Source organism: Hoplias malabaricus, chromosome 13 (assembly GCF_029633855.1).
Source record: "Hoplias malabaricus isolate fHopMal1 chromosome 13, fHopMal1.hap1, whole genome shotgun sequence".
In the NCBI taxonomy this organism is placed as follows: Eukaryota; Metazoa; Chordata; class Actinopteri; order Characiformes; family Erythrinidae; genus Hoplias; species Hoplias malabaricus.
This window is the reverse complement of record NC_089812.1, coordinates 18690046-18711956: the sequence shown is the minus strand read 5'-3', so window position 1 is coordinate 18711956 and position 21911 is coordinate 18690046. Positions and strand designations below refer to the sequence as shown.

The 21911-nt window shown below is 38.1% G+C and overlaps 1 protein-coding gene across 1 annotated transcript in view; it reads left to right on the top strand.

The window, feature by feature from the left end:
- The first annotated feature begins 53 nt into the window (after window positions 1–53).
- LOC136664833 (RNA-binding protein with serine-rich domain 1) overlaps window positions 54–21911 on the top strand; it is a 44249-nt gene continuing 22391 nt past the window's right edge. Inside the window, exons 1-2 of the mRNA XM_066642276.1 lie at window positions 54–74; window positions 713–824. Coding sequence (XP_066498373.1) covers window positions 823–824 — 2 coding nt within the window. The 5' untranslated portion in view covers window positions 54–74; window positions 713–822. The remainder of the gene's footprint in view (window positions 75–712; window positions 825–21911) is intronic.

Below are 21911 nucleotides of genomic sequence, written 5' to 3'. Positions count from 1 at the left end.
GAGGCAGGCCTCAGAGAAATTAAAATGAACGGGCTCTTATTGAGCTTCTATAGCAATATCAATATCATTTGGAGGTGCTTCATCATTTTTACACTGAAAATCCAAATTAACGTTTAAGAATTTAGACTGAACAACACTGAATATTTTATGGCGCTGTTCGTGACATCGTTGAACAGCACAGCTGGCTAAGTAGTATTCAGTCGATTAAATTCTAGCGACCTACAGCACAAATTCTGTTTACCGCAGCGATGAACGACTCCGAATTTCTGGAGTCGACTCCAACTTTCGACTCTTTCAGCAGGTGTCAGTTTTGATCAAAGTCAGTTTAAATACATCGTTTTAGTTTGAAACAAGAACACACCAGCGCACTGAATAGATAGTTAAGATTAAATCCACTTTTGGGTAGATAAATAGCAAACGATACGACAAATATTTATCGCAAATGTAGTGAGCTGGTATGACGACTGTACTTTTAGAGATGGTCTAAAAATGTACTTATAAACTAAGTCTGAGCCGACTTTAAGCCATTCGCCTCTTATGATCTTGTGGATCCTCTTGATAATCGACTCTTTGGAAATGGACTCCACGAGTTTAAACAACGGGAAAAATGTTATTAATATTTAAAAAAGTATATAAACTGCGACACCTATCTAAAATGTATTTTTAATAAGCAATTTAATTAGAAATAATTTCATTTTCTCCATTCTATGAGGTCTCCCTTACGGTCGCCCCCTGGAGGTTAACTACAGAACTGGAAGAAGTGGTCGAGCTCTTCATGAACTGTCTTTAACTTTGAGGCAAAGGATAAGCTTCGTGGCAGAGATGTGAGTTTTTCATATTTAATTTAGTATTTACATTATCGCCTACCACTATTTCTCTCTTATTTCTGCAGCGATTTTAGGACTGGGGTGCAACTATATTTTCTCTTAATACTTAATTACTGTTTTAGATATTAATCACATAACTATCAATGATAGCAAATCACGCTAGTCGAGTTGCTAACTAGTGAAGGTTTGCATTGTGTACTCTGAGGCCGAGTCTCAAATGGCTTGATCCTCCCTAGGTAAGAAAATAACGATTTTACATCTAAAATGAGAATTACATGCACGATATTAAGCCATTAGCGATTGTGTAATTGGTCTGCAAGAGTTTGCATTTATTACTCTGGATAAGCCGTTATGTGGTGAGTTACTACGAAGGCAGCAGGACACCCCCGCCTTTAAACTACGATGTGCTAATAAGTGAAATCTCACTTAGCTATAACGTTAGAGCGTAATATCACGCATTTTAATTGAACATCGTAACAGTTCGCTTTAATAACATACTGGAGATAATTTTGTGTAACGTTGAAGTTAGGGCTGCCGTACTTTGAGGCCTGAGTTTTTGGTCGTCCATTAACCTTATTTATCATTTGATTTCCAGTGTTATGGAACATTAGACAAAAAACAAAGGACGCAGAACTGTGAGAGAAATGTGGGCCGTATGCCAACATCTTTCATATACTTATTTGCCGGTCATGTTAACTATAATGTTGGGATGTATGTAAGGCAGTATCGTTAACATAAATATGTAGAGTATTTACAAAACCAAAAACACCTACGTTCAAACACACACACCCGACACAGAGATTTTTCTGAATGTATATACTACGTCCAGTAATTATATACATAAAAAAAAGCATTTCCAACACATGGAGTTTACACACACACCCCTTATACCAGGTGTTGCATAGACATTCTTATCAATGTCAACATTTTGTCATTTATTTAGAACATTTTAGACATTACAAAAAACGCTTTTAGATGTATTTTGTTTCACCAGCTGTGTCTGAGCCAAGGTGTGCTAAATGTGTATGTGGCATCATCATTTATAATGTGTGTCTATCCTCCTTATCCGGATCCGGTGTTGTAGAAGTGATTCCTTTGAGGAGCACATTCACGTGAATCAAATATATCCTGCAGTTCCCGTTACATCTTTTGATAGTGTTTGCTCAGGTTAAAAGTGTTGCCACAGCTATCTTTGCCTTTCGCACTTCAGACACTACACCTGTTATCTGGTGTGCTCTTGTTACTGACCTCAAGCCCAGAGCTTGTAATAACTAACTTTATAAACCAGACTCTGATGGTGAATAGGAAGCCAGTGAAGTTGATGATTGGAGCAGCTTTATATTTGAAAAGGTGTTATAACGAAGGCTGAAAGAAAACCCACACTGTCTGACACGCTGCCAAGTCACGTTAATCTCTGTGGTGCATTTTCTAAATAAAAGGAATTGGAATGTGGAATTGGACAGTAGGGAAATTCTAGACAGTATAAAAACATCAGTATATGTTCATTTTTCTTGTTCAAAGTTTGGCTCATGACACTGTGGCGCTGCAAGTCTTTTAAAGTTGTGGAGAGCAGCTGCGCGTGCACAATGCACACCATCTCTAATGTTCTTAGACTATAACCCCAACCTCGAAACAAATACCCCAAACAAAACAACCCCCCCCCCCCACCTCAAATCATAAATGTGTTTCACTATTCCCAAAATGAATACAATCTAAGCAGTGTCTCATGGTCTGCAATTTGTACAAATACAATTAATTAATTAATACATGACTTTGGTTTTCATATATCATAATTATATGTGAAAATAAATACATTTATTTAAATTTCCATTGCATAGATTGCATATGCTAGGTGGCACTGTTGTTTTAGGGCATATAGAGCCAACTTAAATGGAGACGCATTTTGCGCATTGTTTCATGTGGAAACTAAAAGCCACTGAATTCAGCTCCCTTCACAGACAGTTAGGAATGGGTGATCTTTATGGAATGCTTTTGAAAGTGCCCTAAAGTCCAGAGAAACTTCCCTAATTTCGCTGCAGACTAGGGTTGTCAAATAAAATACTTTAGGATACTTTTGGATTCTACAAGATGTGTTGTGTCTTGGACTAATATGGGACGCGTCATGTTCCGTATATTTGAGATTGGACTGTTAAGAAGGGTGATTTGTTTCAGATAGACAGATGCTGCTCTCCCTCAGCTGGAGGAAGGGGCAGATACCCCATGGCTCCTAAACAGAAAATGCACTTCTCATTGGTCATCACTTTTATTTAGCCTACATAGGATGCATTTGTATTTGGATCTGGTGAAATGCGAAAGGAAAGTCTCAAAATCCAATAAAAGTTTCCCACGAGAGGAAATGAACAATTACACGGCGTGACTTGATCCACAAATGCAGATTCAACAATTTACAAATACATTTTATTTACAAATATACGCAATGTAAATTTAAACAAATGTATTTATTTTTGCATAAAATTGATATCAATTGATATCTATGAAAGCCAAAATGTGTTTATGAATTTAACTATTTGTATAAATTGCAGACCGTGAGGGACAGATTGGGATGTATTCATTTGTGAATTGTTAAACATTCTTGTGGCTTAATTTGTGGATTAATATTTACGCATTTGTAAAGTATTTTGAGACTAGTCTCACTCTATATGGGGAAGGTTGCCTCACTCTACAACCAATCAGGGTGAAGCTCCCACATTACAACATGTGGCTTTTAAAGGGCCACTGCACTGGTGTAAGAATTAAATTAATTAGGTTAATTGAAAATATATATAATAAGTTAAAGATTTGTACTGTTTGGTTAGTGTAAAAGGTCACTTGGAGATGTGCACGAGACTAGTTTCTTAAGGAAGGTAAAGAAAAACACTAAGATGTTGGCATTAGGTGTAGACAAGACACATGCACTGTGTTTCTGCAGTAAAATGAATCATTCTCCATATGGAGAGCTTGGGGTCTTTGGAGACTCCGAAGGGACACTTGGACACATGCTCACTGTCTACTCCAGCTTGAATAACTTAATCATTATCAACTCCAAATTTTGCATGGTGGGAGTAGACCCCTGAAGACAAAAAGAAAAAAAAAAGTCTTGGGGTTCATGGACTCTTCAATTTTTTTCAATTAACATTTTAGATTATAAAATTTAATATTTTTTTGTGATTTTGACTACTTCAGATCAATATCTCTAAATGATTTCTATTACAAACTTGAATGGTTTGCAAGGCAAGTTTATTTATAGAGCACCTTTCATACAAGAGCAATTCAAAGTGCTTTGCAAAAAATTCAGAATAAAAAAAAAAAAAAAGAAAACAAAATAGTGCAATGAAAGGAAATGCATAAAAAGAGTAAAAGAAAACATAACTGTTATTAAAACAATTAAAAATAAAATATAGCCGCAAGCGGCAATTCCCGGTGTCCAAGCTTGTATTCGCTGGTAGAAAAACAAAGCGCCAGCATATGAGCTTTCCTGAGATAGAAGGGGATTTCTGGGGAAGTTTGTGTAATGTTTTGAAGGTGGTCCTTGCTGTTCTGGCATTTCTGTGGAGAATTAGCGTGAGATGGAGAAGTAGTGGATGACAGAGACAGCATAGAGCACAGAAGTCACTCTGGAGTTGCACCCTGGTTTCTCACCCTAATGTTCAGGACAGCAGATATGATGTGGAGTTGCTTGTACTCGAGTCCGTCATTAGTGTACACAGGACACTGTCTGCTGGATGTGTTTGGTTGTGGACTATTCTCAGTCCAGCATGGATGCTGAGGGATTTACAACTCCCAACACCTCTCTTATGAGTGGATCAGACAGAGCAGTGCTGCTGGAGATTTTAAAACCTGTGTCTATTCACTGTCCACACTGTTACACACACCTACTCAGTTGGTCCACATTATAGATATAAAGCAGTGACAGTAGCTCATACATTCTCAGCATACCTGCTGTGTGGGTGCCCTGACTATTGAAGAACACGTGAAAAGGAGCAATGAATGTATGCAGAGCAAGAGTGTAGAGTGCACAGTGGAGCTGAAAACATGGACATTGAATGTAGAAATATGGAGGTGGTCATAATGTTTGGGTTAATTCGTGTAGATCTGCATTCAATTGTCCGTGTCCTCTGACACTCTTTGACTAGCAGGGGGGAGGGGAGGGGGAGAGGTGGCAGTCTGTGTGGGGAGGAGATTGAGGGGTTGAAGGTGGATTCTGCATAACATGGAGAAGTCTGTAGGCATAGATGAGATGTAACTGATAAGTTTTTGAACATGAACTAGTCCTAGGATAACAACCCAATATAGACATATTGTGGTATCATGAGAATCGTAAGAACGTGAACTTTAAAAATTATCAAAAAAAAATTGGAACTATCATTACTGTGTGATTGCAGCCTCTGCTTAAAAAGGGCAATGCAGCTTGTCTTCAAAACTTCACAAAACTAACAACTGTAACTCAAAAATGCCTTAGTCACGTGTTATGAAAATGCACAAGCTCCTTTCCCATGGTCTTCAATATATATCTATCTAATCTTGCTGGTTTTGCATCTCTAGGTGGCGGTGTAATCAATTAATAATCTATGCAACAAATTGCTGTTTAATTGTAGTGCCCCCTTTCTGTACAATGTGGTCACATTTGGCACATTACTTCAAAGTAATGACTTTCACATGCACACAAAGTTTTGTTTAGTTTGGGCCAAGTTTGTTTGAGTTATAGCTCAAGTAGTGCATCAAGCCCCGCCCATGCATATTTGTTGAATTACTGCCACATCAGTGTCAAAAGTTCAAACTTTGTTTGATAATTATTTACCTACAGTCTATACAGATTTAAAAAATACCAGTTGTTTACTGATAAGATGAATTTCCAGGGAAGAGTTTGAACGGCTCCATTTTCACATACCTGACTATTGTGGATAAACTATGCATTTTTTACAATAGTTGAATTTGCAAAGTTGTAAGACACTATGCAGAGTATTCAGTAAAGCGTGTTGCTTGTCGATATGTTTAATTTTCGCTGAGATATTCCATATTTCCATGTTGAAAATTTGAAGTGTGCCCTTTAGTGGCTATCGTTATGAAAATTATGAGCTTAAGAAGTGCTGCCATGGACATACCATGCAAGTGTCATGATGATAGCACCTTGTTAAGGTCACCAAACAACTGCTGAAATCTGATTGGCCAGTGTTTTTGGCCATGTTTTTTCGAAAAAGACATCAATGTCATAGAATCTGATTCAGGATATCACACACATGACGCATGTCAATTGGACAATCCTGTGAAGTGTAACACATTTTTTGTAATAGCGCACCCTAGGCTTGCAGTTGCACAACCAAGTACTCATGTCTTCCAAACCTTATAGGGATCAAGCATGTGAAGTATCGTAACATTCGGGGAAAGCGTTTGCAATTTATAGTTGTATTTGTCTGATGTTTGGAACGAGAGCTCAACCCCTGTATTTGGGCGAAGTCTGGAAGCCGAGCAGTGATAAAATTCCAACTTTTTTTGGGATATTTATTAAAGTTCAGGTTCTTAGGATTCTGCTGATACCACATATGTCCATATTGGGTACATTTCCAGGGACTAGTTCAGCATCTAAATAGATGGAGCTTATGGGTTCTTAAAGCTTTTTGTAGGGTCTGACCTGAGGAATCAGGGGAAAAAAAGAATTTCATCTCTGTCACACTGTGTAGGAGATACAGACAGCGATGCGTTCTGCGTCGCTATAGCGCCACCATCAGGCTGATTCTTTGCGCCTGAGTAGCGGGTGGGTTTACTAGTTGACCAAACGACAAGTCTGTAGGACTTACGGTTTGGGCTGCCCTTCGCGTTTCATTGGAGAAAAAAAATAAGAAGAAGAGGAACAAGAGCGAAAACAATAAGGCTCCAGCACTTGCAGTGCTTGGACCCCTAAAAAGAGTGCCATTACAGAATTAAAAGTGAGTAATTAAGAGTATTTCAAACTGAGCTGTAAGCCTGCTCAATCAGGAATGTTTTAAGCTTTTATTTAAGTGTCTACAATCTGAGCTCTTCTAATGTTCTCAGTCAGCTGTTTAGTTTTCATCTTAGGCAGGACTAACTGACTAGTTTCTAAAGATCTGATAGCTCTGCTCAGCTCATATCTCTGTAGAAGATCTGACAAATACGCTGGTCCTACACCATTAAGACATTTATAGACCAGTATTAACACCTTAAAGACTATTCTGTAACAGACTGGTATTCAGTTTAAGGATTTGAGGATGGGATGATGTGATCTCTTTTTTGCTCCTAGTGAGAAGTCTGGCAGCTGCATTTTGAATCAGCTGAAGCTGATTAATTGTCTTTTATGGAAGACCAGTTAAGAGACTATTACAGTAATCAATCCTGGTAGAAATAAAAGCATGGATAGGTTTCTCCAGGTCTTGTTTGGTCAGAAAATCTCTAATCATACTGATATTCTTAAGATGGTGAAATGCTGATTGAGTAACTGCTACTACTAAACTGACTACTAAAATGGAGATCCATTAAAATGAGTCCATTAATTCACCAAGGTTGCAAGCCAGTTCTTTAGATTTGAGGGCTCTCAAGTCCAGATACACAACCAATCTGTGTCTCTCATTGCTGTTCCCAAATAGAATAATATGTGTTTTATCTTTATTCAGCTGCAGAAAGTTGTGTCCCATCTAGTTAGTAATGTGTTCAAGGCATTTGAATAATGAGTCAATGGGACCAGAGTCATTTGGGGACAGGGTCATTTAAATCTGAGTATCATCTATATAGCTTTGATAGGACAGCCCATAGACCTGTAGAGTCTGGCCAAGAGGAAGCATGTATAAATTAAATAAAAGTGGACCAATAATATAACCTTGGTGGACACCACAGGTCACTGGCACATTCTCAGAAATATTATTTTCTATTTATCCAAAGTAGTTCCTACCTTGCAGGTATGAAACAAACCACTTTAGGACTGCTCCTGATAGTGTAACCCAGTTTGCAAGTCTATATATAAGAATCTTATGGTCATTGGTATCAAAGGTAGCCCTAAGGTCAAGAAGTAATAGAAGAGATACCATTCCAGCTTCTGTATTTAAGCGATTGTCATTAATTACATTAATTAGGGCAGTCTCAGTGCTGTGATTAGAATGGAACCTGGACTGGAAGTTGTCTAGGCTGCTGTTTAAGGCAAGAAGCTAGTGATTTGCCTGAAAACTATTTTCTCAATGATTTGCCAATGAACAGTAAATTAGAAATTGCTCTTTAGTTACTTTTCTGAGATGATTTCTAAGTTTTTCTTTTTTAGTAGAGGCTTTACAACTGCAGTTTTTAGTGAGCTCGGAAAGACCCCTGATATGAGTGAGATTTTTACAATATGGAGTAAGTCTGGTGCTATAGAGTGAAACACATTCTTTAAAAATTTGGTTGGTAATGTGTCAAGACTGCAAGTGGATAATTTCAGATGATTTACTGTGTCAATTAAAATTTCATTATTAACAGTACATTTTAACTAAGGTGTCTATAAGGTAACGGAGAGGGTACAGACTGTTGGATATGGATGTACTAATCGCTCGTCTGATATTCTTGATTTTAGTGTTGAAAGAGAATGCCAACTCATTACATCTCTCATTTGATACTAATTCAGGTTCCATTGGTGTGTGTGAGTTTGTAAGTCTGTCAACCATGACGAAGAGGATTTTTCTGCTCTTAATATTGTTGATGATGCTAGAGAAATAGGATTGTCATGTTTTGCATATTGTCATGTTTTCTCAATGGTGCTTTCTGTTTGCAATACATAATCTTCACTCTAACTAGTGCAATCTCATACATAACACTTACGATTTTTCATAACTATTCAGCAGATCATCAACAGAGTTGGATTGTGCACATTTTGCTCATGAAAGGTGAAGCTGTGCAGTCTTTTATAATTCCTTTAATTCCTTTCTTGACACAAACCCTTCTGCCCACGATGACTGGTGAGGCCCATATATCAAAGAACACACAGTAGTGATTTGACAACACAACATCCTTCACAGTGGCTGACATGTTGAGATTCTTTGAGATAACGACACCCGTGTGACCATTACAATGTGTACTCCCTGTAACATGCTATGAAAGGCCAAAAGAGTCCAATATGGCATGTATTTCCTTGGCAAAACGGTCCTTGGGATTGTTAGTATGCATGTTAGTCACCAGCAATAACAAAATGGTCAAAATCAGTAGAAATAAAAGACAGCATCTCTGTAAATTCATCAATAAAATTAGCACTGCACAGAGGTACTCGAATGTTGTGAAGTCACCAAATGATAACTGCTTGCACTCAAAAGAACCATGGTGCAAAGCAGCTAGACCTGCGCCTTTTCTACTGGCACAAGGTACATTTAAAAAATTAAAGTTTGGAGGAAGTGACTCCATTTAAGACAGTTGCAGCACTACATTCATTTAGCCAAATCTCAGTTAAAAGTATACAGTTAAGCCCACGTGCTTTAATAAAATCTTTAAGTGTGTTTTGTTTGTGAGTGACATATTTAAGAGTTAACTTAGTAACTCATGCACTTTGCCACAGAATCTCTGTCACACATTTTATATGTAGTAGATTGACTACATTCACAGTATCTGACCTAAATTCCCTGTTCTTTCTCTCTCTGATAAATACTGGAAAGGGAGAGATTACAGGCACTCAGAGTCCTAGCTTTCAGCCATAATACATTATGAAAATGCAGTTTATACATTCTATGTAGAAAACTTTAAGATTTGGCTATGCAATTTCAAATGGAAAATGAAAAAAGGTGTAGATACAAGACTTGAGCAAGATAAGCTCTGCACTTATTTGGACATTGTTTCATATTGGTTGTAAATTTCTGTAACACTGACACCAATAAATACATAATTCCTGGTATTTGCTTATTTCTGAGTAATTTATCCTCTTCGTTTACACAGATGCTGTGATGTATCATAGTATGTGATGTATCAAAGTCATAATATCATCATGTATCATTGTGATGATATTCCATTGTGAGATGCCCTATGATTCTCACTCCTAGCATATAGACTACAAGCTGTGGCAACTGAGCTTCAGTTATGGTATTCATCATATTGACAACACCTGGGATTCATTTAACAAACGTGAAGCAAGCTCAGAACAATTGCAAATTCAGAAACAATGCATGTACAAAAATGCTCAGCTCGGAAATGTGAAGTTCAGAAACGCTGCAAATCCAGTCATTTCACAGAAGTTGTTTTTGGAGGACCATGAAAGGTGCTGCACCCCTAAAGATTCATGGTCACAGGGGAATTTTATGTGCACAGGGGAAAAAAAAGCCCTGCCAGAATTCTACTCCATTCATGTGCATGCATGTAACCAACCAGCACGGCCACAACAGATTACACTCACGATTTCTGTTGTTTCTGTTTAAAACAAGTGTTAGACTTCATTATCTTCATGTCAAACACCAGAACAGCAATGATTTTGGGTTTTCCCAGCCATTGTACACAAGCCAGAAGCAGATGTGCCAATGGGACTTTGCCTTGTTTTCAATCATTTGCACCTACAATTAATTTAAATAAAAACAGAAATGTTGCAGCAAACGGAGGAAAAAAAACAAGTAATAATAATAATAATAATAATAGTAATAATATATTGTAATGCACTTTACATTTCAGCTTGAAAAGCCCGGTCTCACATAGTACAGAGTTTGGTCCAGAGTTCCCATTTTCCTACACTTGACACCGCTATGCTCACTGTGACTTTCTGCAACCAGTTAAGCTCTGGGCAAAAACAACATAATATGCCCACAAACCACATCATTTCTGTTTGCAAAAAAAAATGGTCTATGTACTTGGGGCCTACTATACGGACTCCAGGAAGGGACATAGTGAGAGTTTCTTTTTTAGGGAAAAATCTCATGAGCACCACTTAGTATGTTGTGAACACCACTTAGTATGTCATGAGCACCACTTAGTATGTTTTTCTGTTCCTAGAATCCCTGCTAGTTCTGTGGGGCAGGTATGCTGTAGCTCAAATGGATATTGGTGAGTTTGTAGAGGTATACTTTCAGCTAGGTCTCAAATATAGAGACATAAAAGTTATTCCATGTTAGAAAATACAGCTGTGGCATTCGGATACCACAAGTCACTAAATATATGGCCTGATAAACTGTACTCTCCCAGTATAACTCACACACAACTTGTCATCTTTAAGTCATTGAATATATGTTTCTACAATGCGACGTGACTTCAAACAGTTAAATAAATCAAATCAAATTTATTTGTATAGCGCTTTTTACAACTGATGTTGTCACAAAGCAGCTTCACAGAATTCCAGTAAGACAAAGATTTGACATGAAATGTAAAAAAATGTAAAAAACCCCAAGTGAGCAAGCCAGGGGCGACAGTGGCAAGGAAAAACTCCCTCAGCTGAGGAAGAAAGCTTGGGAGGAACCAAGGCTCACAAGGGGTGACCTATCCTCCTCTGGTCAATCTATTGGTAATAATAGATAGTAGTCCGTGAGAACTTCAGAGTAGGGGCAGTTTCAAGGCACTTGGTGGTTGCTGGAGCATGGGCAGCTGGTCTAGAATAGTTTGCAGCTTTAGAATAATTTGAATTTAGATTGTTTACTTTTACGAATTGATATTGTTCCCTTAAGTAAGATTTGAACCATAATAGGGCTGTCCCTGTACTTCCAACCATGTTTTCTAACCTTTCTAGGAGAATATTGTGGTCTATTGTATCGAAGGCTGCACTGAGGTCAAGAAGCACCAACGGGGATACGTGACCTTGATCAGAGGCAAGAAGAAGATCATTTGTTATCTTGACTAGAGCTGTCTCTGTACTATGATGTGGCCTGAATCCAGATTGCAATTTTTCATTTATATGATTCTTATGTAGATATGAACTAAGTTGTTGGGCCATGGCTTTTTCTAAGATCTTGGATAGAAATGGCAGATTAGAAATATGCCTGTAATTAGACAGTGTACTAGCATCAAGATTTGGTTTCTTGATCATAGGTTTAATAACTGCTAGTTTAAAAGGTTTGGGTACGTGGCCCAGGCTAAGGGATGAGTTTACTATAGTTAAAAGAGGATTGATAATAGCTGGTAGTATTTCTTTGAGTAATTTTGTGGGAATTGCATCAAGTGTGCAAGTTGTACAGTTTGTGGAGTCTGTGGGAGTGGGTTAAAGGTCTTTTTTTACAATTATATTATGTTTTATATCAGTCACATCGAGTGGCAGCCAGGTCGGATTTAATCCTGTGGCTTGAGTTTGTTGTCTAATATTCTCAATTTTATTATTAAAAAAGTCCATAAAATCTGTACTGGTGAGAGTTGCTGGAATTAGTTGTTCGGAACCTGCTTGATTTTTTTGTAGTTCTGGAAAACACACTAAACAGTACTCTCTGATTATTTTTATTATTGGAGATCAGCGAGGCCAGATATGCTGAGCGAGCTTCAGTGAGGGCATTTCTATACTCTATAAGGCTGTCCTTCCAGGCAGAATGGAACACTTCCAGCTTGGTTGATTGCCATTTCCGCTCTAGTTTCCGTGATGTTTGTTTTAAAGTACGGGTTTTATCATTATACCATGGTGCAAGCTTTTTCTGTCTTATATTTTATGTTTAAGTGGTGCTACCTTTTCTAAAGTAGATCGACAGGTATTTTCTAAATAGTCAGTTGGTACATCTAGCTCCATTGGGTCTGATGGAGTGGGAACTGGTGGTGATATTTCTGGGAGGTTTTCTATAAATTGTAGGGCGGTAGATGGTTTTATTATACGCTTTGTAGAATAGTGAGGGGTTTTACATATATTATGGCTAAGACGTAGCTCATACGAAATTAGGTAATGGTCGGCGATTGCTGAGGATTGCGGTAAGATATTAATTTTGTCAATGTTAAGACCTAGTGTCAAAACTAAGTCTAAATTGTGACTGCAGTAGTGTGTAGGCCCTGTTACATTTTGAGTAATACCAATAGAGTCTAAGATTGAGGTAAATGCCTTTTTTAGTGGGTCGCTTTCCTTCTCAAAATGGATATTGAAATCTCCTACAATTATAACTTTATGATTGCAAACCGCTAGGTTTGCAGCAAAATCGCTGAATTCTTTCAGAAATTCTAAGTAAGGCCCTGGTGGTCTGTAAATGTTGCATAAAAAATGCGTCCTTTTTTTGTGACCGGATTTGTAATAATGGTGGAGAGAACCTCAAAAGAAGTGAAGGTGTCACATTTTTTAAGACTAATTTCTAGGGTATTTTGGTAAATTACACATACTCCACCTCCTTTGCCTGATATTCTTGGGCTATGTACATAATTATAGCCATGGAATTGCAGGTACTTACTGCTTTTGGTTGATTTTAGTAACTTACACCAGAAACGTTACTCCAGGGTTTGGTGGCAGTTTTAGTGCCTCTGTAATAAATATTCCTGCGGAGACAATCTATAAGATAGATCTATGGATAGTTAGTAAGTTGTAAAAACAGAAATAAGTACAGAAATAACAGTAGAAACAAGTAACAGGAAAACCAGAGCGATCAAAACAGCTTCTTCTAAATGGGTACAGGAAATAGGTCTTTGTCCATGATTGAGGAGTTACAGCACATATTCTCCTTCTGTGCCATGTTGCCAGACAGAGAAGCAAAGTGGTGCTCACGATTTTTTTCTAAAAAGAAATTCATCCCATGTCCCTTCATGGGTGCCGTACTACTGCACATTGTGTCTCATTTTTATTCTCGTTAGGGGACTGAACAGAAAGGAAGTTTAGGCAATTAATAGAAAATTTCATCTAAATTGACATAGACATTCTAAACAATGTATTCTTGCCTTTTATTTATATTATAGTTTTCTTTTCATTCTGTTAATACTGTTCATAATCTTGCCCAATCCATTTTGCCACATGGAAACAACATGGAGGTACAATCTCGAGCTGCTTGTACCAAAGAAACATGTGTCTGTCATTTGAACTTGTTTTGACATTAGTGAAGCCAACACTGTTGTTTTATGTGTACATTTGACTTCATGTTCAGTTTCTGCAACCAAAGGTAATACCATTAGTTTGTTTCAACACTTGAAGCACAATGACATAACCATATATAAAGTGTATGGGTCAAAGAGACCAGCAAACATAAGAAATAATACTTAAACATATTTGCAGTGCAAGCCTTTTCAGTGAAATGTGAGGTGTAGTGTATGTTGTTTTTTATTTATTTTTTTTATTTTTTTATTTTTTTTTTTTATTTTTTAATCATACACCATGATACCCATGTGAATATATATTTAATATATATATATTTGTATATTGTGTTTATAGCGTTGACCTTATTCAAACTCTTATAATTACTGATTATTTGACTAATGATAGCAATTAAAGTTTATGATTGGCTTAAACCATTAAAACGTTACTAATTACTTTGAGAATGAATAATAGTCAAGCTAAGTGAGTTCTTCAGGATTTTCAGAAATTTTAATGAACAAACTGTACACACTGTAATTTCAAATAATGAAAGTTTTATTAACAAAGAGAAGGATATTTAATTAACATAGCATAATCTTGAAATCTCACGGCATCAACGCAGGGGAAGCCGATTCGACTTTAAAGATAAGCTAGGCACTGTGACTTGTGAATAAAATGTTGCTAATTGAGGTTCTATTACATATAAATTATAAAGGGACTTAATCAGGCATCAGCTTCTGGAAAATGTGAGAATTGAGCTAGCTTACTCGTTTGCCGTTTCACCGAGCAGTCGCGTCCTGCTGTTTTAACCTCCGTGTTCTGGGGTTGTTTCTCGTCGTTCCCACGTCGTGAAAGACAGGCCCGCTTGTGAAGGAGATTCCCTCCCGGTTGAGTTAGAAGCTCTCGGCCTCAGGCGGGGTGGCGTCAATCGAGAGTTCCCCTTTTCGGAGAATTGCAGGCGTGGCTGGTTTCTCACCGGAGTGGAGTGGCTTCTTCAGAGTGTTGGCTCGTCTCGTTGCTCGGTTTTCCAGAAGGAGTGCCCTTAGAAGTCAGCTTATAACGCTAATATATCTGCTTTAAACTAATCTAAAAGGGTGATATCTTATTCTGGCCACAAATAAGTTTCACCTGCTTTGATTACTCGTGAGATCAAACTTCGATGAGCGATAAAACAAAAACACAATTAAAAGAAAAGATATTCAAATCACTCGACGTATTCGTAAATTTCTCTACACTAGCTAACTCAAGACGTCTCCTGGGAGCTTAGTGAGGTTCCTTCAAAGTCTTCGTTCGTCGGCGTGAAGAGGAGAAAGCGTCTCGCTTGGAGAGGTTTGGAGCTTGAAGAAAAACAAAGAGAACGTGTGCAGGCGTTCAGAGCGGAAACGAAGTTAAGAGTCAGAGAGAAAAGAGTGAGTTGAGCTGAGTTGAGCTTCCAATCTTCTGAGCTGAACCGCTGAGCTGCACTGCACTGCACGGGCGAACTGCTCTCTGAACTGCACACTCTCTGTTTCCTGTTGCGAACTGTGTACTGATGTGCAGAGCTGAACTTCTTTTCAAAGCCAGCGCGGTCACGCCCTATTGGGAGGTGTCTTTTCTTCGATTGGGTCGAGTCCGAGGCTCACGTGACTCTCCCGAAAGAGAGAAGAGGGGGAGTTTGAATCAGAGATTCACGGAGAAGGGATAGAAATTTCGCGTATTGAAATTTCTTATACATGTTAGTAATATACAACAATGAGCGTCCTGGATTATTAATATCAAACATTTACATAAGATTTCATCTTGGGTACGTTGTGTTTACGTCCCATTTACGATATTGTAGAAGGTATTAATTCGTTTTTCTAATCAGAGAGAGAAATTTCTTTCATGATTGACAACAGTAATACACATCACTTCATTGGTTGATAGATGTCCATCTGAAGACAATAGGATGACACTCGTACATATTGTTTATGCATATTAATCAGAATTTGATTTCATTTTCGTTATTGTTTAGGCGAACTCGAGCGAGGTGTAGTTTAGCCAGTGTCCATTTGGGGTCGCTGTTGATCCATGTTGTTCGTCCGGTGCGGATGAGTTAACGGGGGGTCAACCCGAGTTCAACCAGTTTGACCATCTGGGGCTGTCTGTTTAGTGGGCTCGAGATAAGGACGAGACATTTAGGTGCCATTGTCATAAACTTCCCCCTTTTGTTCGAGGTTCCTGTTTCTTACAAGCATTATAAACTTATCTTTTTAGTTCCTGAAGAGAGGAAGGGGTGTCGGGGCCAGGTGTCCTGGTCCGTTTTTGATGTTTAGATCTTATGTGTGTGCGTGTGTGGGGGGGCTGCAGGGTCTTTGCCCCCCCCCCGCGGTTTGTGGAATGTTAATTCGGTCGCAGACAGAAGGTCCTGGTCAGAATGAAAAAGTTTTAATTCAAAACTTTTCATTTCTTCATTTGACTTTTCATCTCGTTGTCCGGTCTATACTCCACTACAGAGGGCAAAAAAAAATTATTAATTTATCATAATTGTTCAGTTAATTGTGATGTTTATTTGCAGTCATATCATCAAGCACCAGCACAAAATGCTTGGAACCCTATTGTATATGTTTGAATATTTATTATTGCATACACTACAGGAATTAACACAATGACCTTTCTTATTTTTTTTTCTGCGTTTTATCATTGTGTGTCTTTTAAAGTCACCACACATCTGCCCTACAGACAGACAGCCCTGGTTCAGCAAACTTGCGGCAGTTTCTCATGAACTGCTACATGGAGAGAGCAGGAAGTAGTAGCTTCTCCTGTGCATGGACAAATTTGGCTTATGATATAGTCTGCAGTGTCTTACAACTTTGCCATTGCAACTAGAATGTTAAAAAGTGCATAGTATTTCCTCACTTGTTAGTTGTTTGAAAAAGGAGCTTTAAGCTTCTAGATAAATAATTATCAAGTATGATATTTGATGCATTTTTGCTGCACCATGTCAGTGAATCCAAGGGAGCTGGGCCCTGTACAACTTTTGAACTGTAAATATGTTGAAACCAAACCAAACTTTTGTGTGTGTGTGTGTGTATCAGTGGCGGATGCTGGTCTTTCAAGGAGGGGAAGCTCAATTTCGGCCTACATCATAAAATGTGTCGGTTTATTTATACGTAAATTCTACCCTCCTTTCCTTTTCAAGAAAATGATCTGTGACCCTGTCGTACCAACATCATGCAGAAGCTAAGCGTCCGGGCCAGCCGAGGCCAGCCCACTGCCCCATAAACCCCCAGAGATGCTGAGCATCCGATGGGCGGGACAAAGCCCAGCATTTATCCAATATATATATATATATATATGGATATCCAATATACTACTCATGCCCAGTATGACCCGAATCCCCTTACAGGGGGCCCTAGAGATTGACAATATTTGGTTGTATCAGTTTCTAGCACAATACTGTGCCATCTACAGGTCTATAGTTGGACCCAAATTTAACCCCTCTCTGATAATCAAAAGGAACAAGCATTTGAAGTTTCATACAGCTGTATGTGTGTTTTTTTGGTCAGTTAGCTGCAGTCCAAACCACACAGTGATGAAAGTTTAGGTTCTTGCGCATAAGCCTGTTATTATACAATAACACGCTTATGTGCAAATGTTGATCCTGATTGACTTATAGCACAAGCTACAGCACAAGACTTACTTTCACTTATGCCCTTTATCAAAAAAAACCCTTACTGGTGCACTGGGTATCATTATGGCATGCATATCAAAGGATTAAATTCTCAGAACTAGAAAATTTACCATTAGTTTCAACTGAACTCATACGATTGATTTTGACCATCTTTTTTGTGGTGATCAAATATTTTGTCAAATAAAGTCCAGTTTTCAACAATTATGACATACGAAGGTGATAAACTTGATAAACGTCCTTGGACAATTTGAGGGAAACTTTCTGTCGACATGAAGGTTTGTGAATAAGGTCTGTTACTTGCAAATTTAGCCTCTTCAAGGCAGGAGACCCTGTAATTGCAGCTTGTGGCTTATTTGTGTTTAGGGTTCAAGCATGCAGTCTTTGTATGGAAGGGAACATACAGGCACCACTATTTAATTTTATGAGCTGCTGTTCGGAATTGGATGAAAAAAATGTAATCATTACCCCAGCTAGCAAAATTGTATCCGTCCACACTCGGGCCGAACCATGCACGCCAGAACTAAAACACTTGGCCCGCTGCCGGCATGTGGAGTCGGCATTGTCTCGACCGTAGTGTGGGCCGAAAGCACGCCATTAGTGTCAGACTCGACCCAGATCTGGCTCATTATCGGTTTTAATAGTTTATTTCTATACACACACCCACACAACCCACCCCCACCACCCTCCCTTTCCTCAAAAAAGGGTACAATCAGGTTCATGGGGAAATTACTGCTTTATTAAATAACTTTAATTTACATTATTGGTCACTAAAGGTACAAGTGTTTATAAGTCCAGTTTTGTTCCTTAAATGTACATTGCATTCTCTTCTCCAGAGGGAGAGATACATGTTTGTAGTATTTCATTATAGAAATATCATATAACAAAAATATAATAAAAGTCCTGGAGATGAAACGGTGTATGAAATCAACACATTTTAAAATCTACAATTATAATATAATTATGTTCCCTAATTAAATGTATAAATATATACAACTGCAGTCAATCTTTACATAATTACATAAAGAAAATGAATTAGTTCATGTTCATAGTTAATTTTGAAAAATTGAACTTCACAGCCCCAAAAATAAACTACTACATTTTGTTTATTTTTTTCTCTCAGTAAATTGGCTTCTATCGTTTTCAATATAACCTCCTTCAACCCATTAATCACTAGCTCAAAATCAGTGCTACTCCCTAACAAAGAATGTGTATGTGGAATTAAATATTTAAAACATTACATTACACAAAAAACCAGCACTGAGATTGAGAATATATATTAACCTACAAACATGATTCCAAAAAGGATGGGACACTAAATAAATTGTGAATAAAAACTGAATGCAATGATGTGGAGGTGCCAACATCTAATATTATATTCAGAATAGAACACAAATCACAGATCAAAAGTTTAAACTGAGAGAATGTATCATTTTAAGGGAAAAATATATACAACAAAACCCAAAAAGGTTAGGACAAGGCCATTTTTTTAACCACTGTGTGGCATCCCCCTTCTTCTTACAACACTCAACAGGCATCTGGGGACAGACGAGACCAGTTTCTCATGTTTAGAAATAGGAGTGCTCTCCCATTCATGTCTAATACAGTCCTCTAACTGTTCAATCATCTTGGGCCTTCTTTGTCGCACCTTCCTCTTTGATGCGCCAAATGTTCTCTATAGGTGAAAGATCTGGACTTCAGTACCCGGATCCTTCTCCTACATAGTCATGATGTTGTGATTGCTGCAGAATGTGGTTTGGCATTATCTTGTTGAAATATGCAGGGTCTTCCCTGAAAGAGATGACGTCTATGTTGTTCTAGAATCTGAACATAGTTCTCTGCATTAATGGTGCCTTTCCAGACATGCAAGCTGCCCATGCCACAAGCACTCATGCAACCCCATACCATCAGTGATGCAGGCTTCTGAACGGAGTGTTGATAACAACTTGGGTTATCCTTGTCCTCTCTGGTCCAGATGACATGGCGTCCCAATGTTCCATAAAGAACTTCAAATCGTGACTCATCTGACCACAGAACAGTTTTCCATTTTGCCGCACTCAATTTTAAAAGACCCCTGGCCCAGTGCAACCGTTTGAGCTTGTGGTGCTTGCTTAGAAATGACTTCCTCTTTGCACTGTAGAGTTTCAGCTTGCAACGGCGGATGGCACGGTGGATTGTGTTCACTGACAATGCTTTCTGGAAGTATTCCTGAGCCCATTTTGTTATTTCCTTGACAGTGGCATTCCTGTTTGAGGTGAAGTGACGTTTAAGGGCCCGGAGATCACGAGCATCCAATAGAGTTTTACGAGCTTGACCATTACAATCTTTTGATGATGTTATGCATGGTTGATGATGATGATAACTTAAAAGTCTTTGTTATTTTACGCTGGGTAAAACCATACTGGTATTGCTGCACTATCTTTCTGCGCAACAAGGGTGGAATTGGTGATCCTCTTACCATCTTGTGTTCAGAGAGACACTGACACTCTGAGAAGCTCTTTTTATACCCAATCATGTTGTCAATTGACCTAATTCGTGTTAATTGGTCTTCCAGCTGTTCGTTATATGCTCAATTTCCTTTTTCCAGCCATTTATTTGCTACTTGTCCCAACTTTTTTGTTGACACTGAAATTTTGAATCAAAATTTTTCCTTTAAAATGTTACATTTACTTTTGATCTTTTGAACTTTTGATCTGTCATCTATGTTCTATTATGAATAAAATATTGACATTTGCATTCTCCACATCATTGCATTCAGTTTTTATTCACAATTTGTTTAATGTCCCAACTTTTTGGAATCCGGTTTGTACTTAGCTAGTACCTTATGTCTTCTTAATGTGCTTAAGCAGTTTTACTTCTTATACTGAGGTATGCGGTTCTTTGTGACATAAAAACCCACAAAAATGCTCACATCGTCTTGTAAAACACACCATCAAACCACATAATTACTCAAATTAACATAACTCATGGTTTGAGTATACATAATCAGTGATTTTCATGTCATTTAAATGTTTTCTATGTTAGAGAAAAAAAACTAGCTAGAGTAAAGCAGGTTAACTAAAGTTTGTCATTTGAAAAAAAAAAAACGGTTCAATATTACGTATGTAACGTATAGCAGTTGAAAGAATAACGTACATAACGTTAACGATGTTAACTACATTCATTTCATCAATATTCTAAAATATTACAGAGCTTACCTATTTAACAAGTTAAAATAATGACACTAACATTTATTACATTGTTTTCCAGACAGTTACCAGTATTGTCTTTTATTTTTAGATGTGGGCAACATACGATTAATACTCAGTATTTAATAAAATCCTATGATCAGTCTAGTGTGCTAACTGCAATGGCAATCACCTTGCTAGCCGACAGTGCCAACATGCAGCCAGAATTGTGCCAGTTGCAGCGTGCCACATTCACGCCGAGCCTCAGCCAACTGACAGTGCCAATGTGCAGTCAAACTTGGGCCAGATAAAGGGTGCCGCATTCACACCGAGACGGCAGCCAGCTGACAGTACCGAGCCTGAGCCAGAATCGGCCCAGATCTACCTTGCTACCTGGGTTTGTGTGCATCTTCATGAGCAGCAATAATTACACTGTTTGGCCCTATGGTGACGTTATAGAGAAGTTAAGTAAGTTCATATCCTACCCTGCCTGAGGTAGAAACAAAATTGTTTCCTCCTGATTCCTCAGATCTGACCCTAAAAAAATAAATAAAATAACCCTATGAGTTCCGACCCCCTTAGATTTTGAGCCAATTTGCATAATATGAACTAGTCCCTAGATATTTGCCCAATATGGACATTTGTGGTATCAGCAGAATCCTAAGAACCTGAACTTTAATAATGATCAAAAAAAATGTTGGCATTTCATCACTGTGTGTCTTCCAGACTCTGCCCCAACAGGGGTGGAGCTTGTGTTCCATATATCAGACACTTACAGCTATAACTCACAAACGCTGAGTATGAGATGGAATCAAAGGTGCGAATGGACCCGGAAATTACAAAGCGTTACATGTGGCATCACACTTAACAAGTGGATAGGTGCTGGAAGATATAATTTCATTATGGTGCAACTGCAAACCTAGATTGTGCTATGAAAACAAAAAAAATGTTATTCAACACAGGATTGTCCTGGATCAGATCCTATGATTTTATATTAAAAAAACACATGGCTGCCATCGGACTATCAAATTTCAGCAGCTGTTTGACAACCTTTACAAGGTCCAATCATCATGAAACATGAATGGTATGTCCATGGGGGCAATTCCTAAGTACATACATTTTTTTTACAATAGCCACTAGTGTGCACAATTCACACTTTCACATAGAAATATGGAATATCTCAGCGAAAGTCAAGTGTATTGACAAGCAATAAGATTTACTGTATGCTAGTGCTGGGCAGTATACCGGTTCGCACCGAAAAACGTTTTTTAATCTTTGTTATGATATGAATTTTTCATAGTGACCACACTGGTGTAAATCAAATCAAATTTATTTGTATAGCGCTTTTTACAACTGATGTTGTCAGA